A 6,989-nucleotide genomic window follows, 5' to 3' on the forward strand; every position below is an offset into this window, starting at 1 on the left:
GCCCCTGAAATTTTTCCGCCTTTAAAGTCGAAGAAAGGCTGGATGTGAATTTCATTAACCATAAGCACCATGGCACTGTTATGCGGCTGCAAGTGTTTAAATCTGATTTATGTACCTCAGGAAGCTTTCAATCGCTGATTTAGTGTCGGGTGACAACTGAAATGAGGAGCAGACATTTCGTACTGTACTTGGATGCGGCATGGCAAAAAAAAACCTGATCCTCTCAGAAACTTGTAGGTGTGAGGAGATATGGTATGCAGTATACATGCAACCACCATGGTTTCGGAGGAATAATGCAACCGCTGCTTTCCCAGCAACGCCACTTGTTCTCCTAACATCGAAATGATTATTTTCTTGCTGTCCAAGCGTCTTGCTCAAGTTCAAGAAGCCTAGCGACTACATCAACAAGACTTTCCATGGTACACTTGTGATCGATAATGCTCTGTAGTCTATTCAAAAATGCCAATCAGGACATTCACATTTCCAATTTTTCCTGGTACGACGTAGTCAGATATGCGACTTAATCAGGTGACATATGATAACATGCACTAATATTCAGGTCACTGAAAACAGTAACAGATGATTGCAAAACCGGCATGCTCTAATTGACAATATTGAAAAACAAGGTACAGTTGGGACGGTGAAGGACTGTCCACTCGTTTGCCACAGATAAGTTCTCCAAGCATTCCTAAGTTGAAAAAGCGACGAAAAACATTTGGCTTCTTCATCGTGATAGGAAGCTGCAGATTAAGTGATGGCACGAGCAAGGTCAGCCACTTCTCGGAGTGTTTTCTTCGTTTCAGGGCATTCTTCAGGCGAGGGATCATCCTTCGGCAAGTAGGAAGGACATCCTGGGAACAGTGCAGGAATAGATCCGGAACGCAGGCGTGGCACTTTCTAAGGAACCTCTAGCACTCTCCCTGTCGTATGATCCGTGTAGGACGACTTGTTCTCGAGGCATGACTCGGTGAAATGCAATGCGCACACCTGCGTACCAACAGCAGTTACAGGGCGTCAATAACGCTCGCAATGCATATGAATATTGTACAATCGTGTCGCTAAATGTTAGTCAGGATGATGACCCCATGAACTAGAAATGTGATGCGATGATCACATTCAATTTGCTCTCACCTTATTGTTTTCCGTCGTGAAGAAATCTTTTCTAGGAATAGCGCTGAGCCACTTCTATGCACTTCATTCTTCAGGAACAAAATACTTGAACTTTCTTCCCGTTCTTGTAATTACTTGAACACGCCGGCACACAACACTTGGTAGACGGGCCCTGATCAGTTGGACGGGCGGTGGTGACGTCAGAGCGGAGGGCACAGGCCTGAAGAATATTTAGGTGTTGGCACTACACGCGGCCTTCACACACCAGCGCACGCAACATACTAACTGCCTAGTCGGTTCTTTGTGCAGGCGCTGATATGCAGCAGGTATCTTGTTAGCAACCACCTGTCACACCAAATGATGGATGCGCGCTACGGCCATTAGCGCTCCCTCAGCGCAGCCAAACCGCGCAGCTGGCTGAGTCGCGGGATGGTGTAGATGTCAAAACCGCATCATGTTCTCGCTTCGTGATATATCTAACGCTTCCAAAAACTATCAAATCGATCTCGAACCACAGTCTCTCGCACTCCGCACTACTGAATCTGAAATGTCTGTCCAGAAAGTGCCTCTGAAATTTTGCATACGTATCCTTGTGTTCGTCCAATTTACTGGCTTAGAACCTGCGTCGCTTCGACGCATTCTCCGCTTCGCGGCACCCGTCTTCCTGTCGAGCGCCCCACTTACGGGCACCCTGTTGGGCATGATGTTCACTGCTACTCGCCGCCCGTTTCCTAGCTTTCCTGTTGCTACGCCAGGTATCAGCACATGCCTTTCTGATTTGATCCGCCTCCTCATAGAGGGCGGTGTTATGTAGCATTGGGTGGTTTTAGTTTTCCTCTTGCAACGCCAGGTATCAGGACATGCCTTACTGGTTTGCTTTGCCTCCTTATAGACTGTGCGGGACATGGACAGTGAGAAATCTATGGTGGGGGGGGGGGGGGGGGGTAGATATATACAGGTCTACTGTAAAAACGGTTTTATAACCCAAGACCCTAATTTTATCAAATGAGTCACAAAGTCGAATCTGTGACTCATAAATATTAGTAACGCTTGCGCCACCTGCTAAATAATTCGGGATTATTTACGTCTAGAGGATACAATCAACGTAACCGCATAAGGTTTATCTCACATGCTGTGTTGCCATGCAGCTAAGAAGGGATGCTGCGCACTTCGGTTCTTCCACACAGCGCACAATTCAAATCTATGATGTGCAAGATGGCCCCCAATGAAATTCCTTTGTGCATACTACGATGTACGCACAAACGACGTAGCACGACTACGATGGAGAACAAGGGCTGCAGTAGAGTTACTGTATAGTCATATACAGTAGCTCTAGGCTGCAGCAGAGCGGCAGGAGAGAGGATGCAGCAGATTGGACACCGAACTTTTCACTTTCTAAACCACAATGCGAAAAAATGCAAGTATATACAGTAACAGATACAATGGTAATGAATATTTCGTATAGCGCCTCGCGTGATACGGTGGCCGAAATGGTGCGATTAAAACAGGTGCTGCAAAAAAAGCTGGATTTCAATCTTGGGACCTTTTTTTACTGGAATCAAAATAATATTTAGTCAAGTGTAGTATGTATATGGTGACGTCTTTTTCTTTTCACATAACAGTGACAAGAATAAAAAAGACATCCCAGGTTCGTAAAACCTAGAGCTGAGATAGCTAAAGACTAAATGAAGTATGTGTAGTTCTAGAATGGTGGGGCATGGACATAGAGACAAATGCTCAGGACGAGTTGCACCGCACATTATACTGTGTCCCGACTTGTGCCCGTATACTTCGTTCTGACACATACAAGAGGCCACGATGCGGTGCAAGATTAATAGGCGTATATCTTATTGAGTCACCTAACCGACTGTCGCGACCATTTTCTCACTTTATTCTCACTTTCTCACTGCAAATGTCCAAACGAGAGAATTTTTGAAAGACGGCTATCGCTTGCACTACAGCAAGAATTGCCGTGCATAGGTTCCGTTATGGGAGTGTTCACATTTGCTCAATGAGATGACTTAATAAACCTAGATTTTTTTCCAACAAACTCAATAGACATGATGACTGTCGTCTGATAGTAACGTTGCTCTTGTATATGCAAAGAAAGCATTGCGCAATGAGCTTGAGCAGCAAAGCTTGCAGTGCCTTGCTTCTTTTATTACGGACTATGGTTGCCATATGTCCAAATGGCAAAATGTCACCACACCTTGTGATATTTTCACCGCGTGTTCTGCTTCTGAACATCATATTCCTGCCAGTCGCCATGATGTCGTTGTTATTATGCATCAGATTTTGTTCAAGATACGCTCATGGCATCAAGCTGTCCGTGCGTCGTGATCATTTTATCATCTCCTGCTCAGACGAGATCGTGGTATTAGGAAGAGTCACTTAAATACGAGATTCTGGAAGAGCAGCACGCAACGTAGGCATTGTTCTGCCTCCGAGTCCCAGGTTTGCACTGCTGTACTGAAACATGTTATCGCGCCAACTTAAAACGCCTCCTCTTGTACATTAAGTCATAACGACTGGATGGTATGCAGTTAAATCGATAAAGGCCGAATAACTGAAAAGACACGATAATCGTTCATAAGTGCGCGCCACGTTCCAGCTGTTTCATTCGAAGATTCGAATACTGCTCACTGCTCATCGCCATAGCCACCGCCTTTTAGCCACCATGTTTGCCTAATTGAGACCGAGACACAATGGTACTTTTCGCAGCACAAGATTGGCAACAAGAAAGGAAAAAAAGGCAACTTGTCGGATCATTTAAAAGCCTTATTAAATAAGATTCGCAAAATAACATTTCAATTATCAGCGGCGCGAAGGCCAAATGGGCGTTTGTAATTGCGAGGTGATAACAAATGTGCTTTTAGAACGTGAAACAGAAATGCCTTTATTGAAACACGCTGGTGGAAAGGGTTTGACTCATCTTCAGCGCTAAACCAAAACCGAGCTTGTCAGAAGCATGCGTAACCAAGCCTTAAATGTTACTTCACATGGCGGAAAGCCAAGCCACAAATCAAAAGAAAATAACTGTGCCACGAGTAAATCCCATTGCCTGAAAAAAGGCCCTGGATGCAGTCACGTGAAAGCGGTGTCGACCAGCGCCAATTAGTGTTCATTTCGTTTTTTCGGATGACAATCGCAAAGCGATCGGCAATCCTATTTTTAATACATGAAACAATCGTCGCTGAAACACCCGCTATATGTGTGCTGTCCTGTCGTGAGCCATGTCCGGCGATAACGTATTTTCGTGAAACGGAAGCCTACGGGAAACCTTGAGAAAAATTGTCCAAATGACTTATTATGGCATATTCATAACGCACACCTTACTTAACCTATGTATGATTATGTACGCGCGCAGTTCTGGCGACACGCCGGAATCGTGAGAGGCGAGCTGGTCTGCAACCAACCGCAGTGCGATGGCGACAGCCAACTGCCGGAGGCCCCACTTCAGCTGGATGACCTCGGCCCGTACATGCTGGATCACATCTGCTCCTTCCTCACACTGGCTGACGTGTCAAGCGAACATGAGGAACTTCGAGGCTGGCCTGGCCAACTCGTAGATTGAACTGTCTGCGGACACGAGGTGACGCAGCACTTGGAGAACACGGCTTGTGACACAACGTTGTGAACGACCGGATTTTTGAAAACACTTACGTGCGTCACTCTAGTGCTGCTCTTTGGCTTTGACAATGCAAGTTCACATTTTTGCGGCCTCTGCAGAGTGTGCCGGTTTTTACTTGGTATTGAGAGCTCTTTACACCAGTGTGCCTTGTTAGAGGGCAGCAATTTTAAAGGGGCTGCGTTGAAAACGCAGAAGGAGCAATACTTGAAGACGAAGAAAAAAATAGCAACTGCAGCACCCATTTTAGCATTTTAATGATATTGCAGCGTAAAGACATGGATTATCCGCAATAAAGTTGAGTTTAGTAAAATCTTGTCACGTTTCACAATTTTGTACTTGATCTGTAAGATTGTATTTTTCGCTTTGTAGCCGCTTTGTCTGTGTTGGTCTGTAGCGACGTTTTTTTTCTAGATGATTTTGTTCGTTTATGAAACTATTTCAATCTGACCCTTCGTTGAAAGCGAGCTAAGCAGACCAGGACACAGAGAAAGAGTAAACGAAAAGCATGGAGGTTAACTAGGACTGAACCAGGAGTTTACACATGGCATAGGGCATGGATAATAAGCGTTGAACGCGCATTGCAAACGCGCAACGGCACCATGACCCGTGCCTAGCGGCAGTTGACCGTAGCCTGCGCAGCCGAGCACTTCAAGAAAAAAAAGGAACCTTAAGTTAACGCCTAGCGATATGGAAGTCAATGGTCTATCTTGTACCGCTAAAAAGTTTTGTATTACCTCTATATGTACTCATAATTACTCATTCATTCAAATATACTAGCGTTTTTCTGTGTAGAGGGAGGAATGTCGTTCTTGAAAAAAAAAACGCGTGTGCAATTGCAGATTTTTCATCGCAGCAAAATTTTCTGAAAGAACAAAAATTCACGCAGGAACTCCTGGGAGATTACCAATATATATGCGTAAGCATTGTGCCACTAGCTCATCACCACGCGGCCCGGTGTCATTACGAATGTTATGAAGGTTTATCTGACTAGTATAAATGACAGCACTGCGGCGACATGAACTGCTGCGGACCGCGGCGCGAATTTATTCATTGACGCAAGCATAATACTGCAGGTGGCGGCGCCAGGTGCGCTGATGACGTTTGGCTCATTATAAGCCATTATCGCTCTTTAGCACATTTTCCATCCGCGTCGAGTTACTATGAACCGTGATCAAACGTTCTCCGGTGGTGACTGCGTATGCCGCGGCCGCCTTATCTTGAAAGCGATCTGCGATGGCGACAGAGTGCAGTGCTGATAGCGTCGTGTGCACTGTGCTCTCGCCGCATAGTTCGCGCTGCAGCGAGAGGCAGCATGAAGGAGAATTCGCTCGCTGCTACGGGCCCTATCTTGAAAGCGTTCTGCGATGGCGACAGAGTGCAGTGCTGATAGCTTCGTGTTCACTGTGCTCTCGCCGCATAGTTTGCGCTGCAGCGAGAGGCAGCATGAAGGGGAATTCGCTCGCTGCTACGGGCCATACCTTGAAAGCGATCTGCGATGGCGACAGAGTGCCGTGCTGATAGCTGCGTGTGTATTGTGCTCTCGCCGCATAGTTTGCGCTGCAGCGAGAGGCAGCATGAAGGAGAATTCGCTCGCTGCTACGGGCCATACCTTGAAAGCGATCTGCGATGGCGACAGAGTGCCGTGCTGATAGCTGCGTGTGTATTGTGCTCTAGCCGCATAGTTCGCGTGGCTGCGAGATGCAGCATGAAGGGGAATTCGCTCGCTGCTACGGGCCCTATCTTGAAAGCGATCTGCGATGGCGACAGAGTGCAGTGCTGATAGCTTCGTGTGTATTGTGCTCTAGCCGCATAGTTTGCGCTGCAGTGAGAGGCAGCATGAAGGGGAATTCGCTCGCTGCTACGGGCCCTATCTTGAAAGCGATCTGCGATGGCGACAGAGTGCAGTGCTGATAGCTTCGTGTGCACTGTGCTCTAGCCGCATAGTTCGCGCTGCAGCGAGAGGCAGCATGAAGGGGAATTCGCTCGCTGCTACGGGCCCTATCTTGAAAGCGATCTGCGATGGCGACAGAGTGCAGTGCTGATAGCTTCGTGTGCACTGTGCTCTAGCCGCATAGTTCGCGCTGCAGCGAGAGGCAGCATGAAGGGGAATTCGCTCGCTGCTACGGGCCCTATCTTGAAAGCGATCTGCGATGGCGACAGAGTGCAGTGCTGATAGCTTCGTGTGCACTGTGCTCTCGCCGCATAGTTTGCGCTGCAGCGAGAAGCAGCATGAAGGGGAATTCGCTCG

General features: G+C 47.1%; 1 protein-coding gene across 1 annotated transcript in view; it reads left to right on the top strand.

Annotated features, from left to right (window-relative positions):
• LOC119437244 (uncharacterized) overlaps positions 1–5,045 on the top strand; it is a 63,188-nt gene extending 58,143 nt beyond the window's left edge. Inside the window, exon 9 of the mRNA XM_037704285.2 lies at positions 4,478–5,045. Coding sequence (XP_037560213.1) covers positions 4,478–4,684 — 207 coding nt within the window. The 3' untranslated portion in view covers positions 4,685–5,045. The remainder of the gene's footprint in view (positions 1–4,477) is intronic.
• Positions 5,046–6,989: the final 1,944 nt, after the last annotated feature.

The sequence above is a fragment of the Dermacentor silvarum genome, chromosome 1 (genome assembly GCF_013339745.2).
Source record: "Dermacentor silvarum isolate Dsil-2018 chromosome 1, BIME_Dsil_1.4, whole genome shotgun sequence".
NCBI lineage: Eukaryota > Metazoa > Arthropoda > Arachnida > Ixodida > Ixodidae > Dermacentor > Dermacentor silvarum.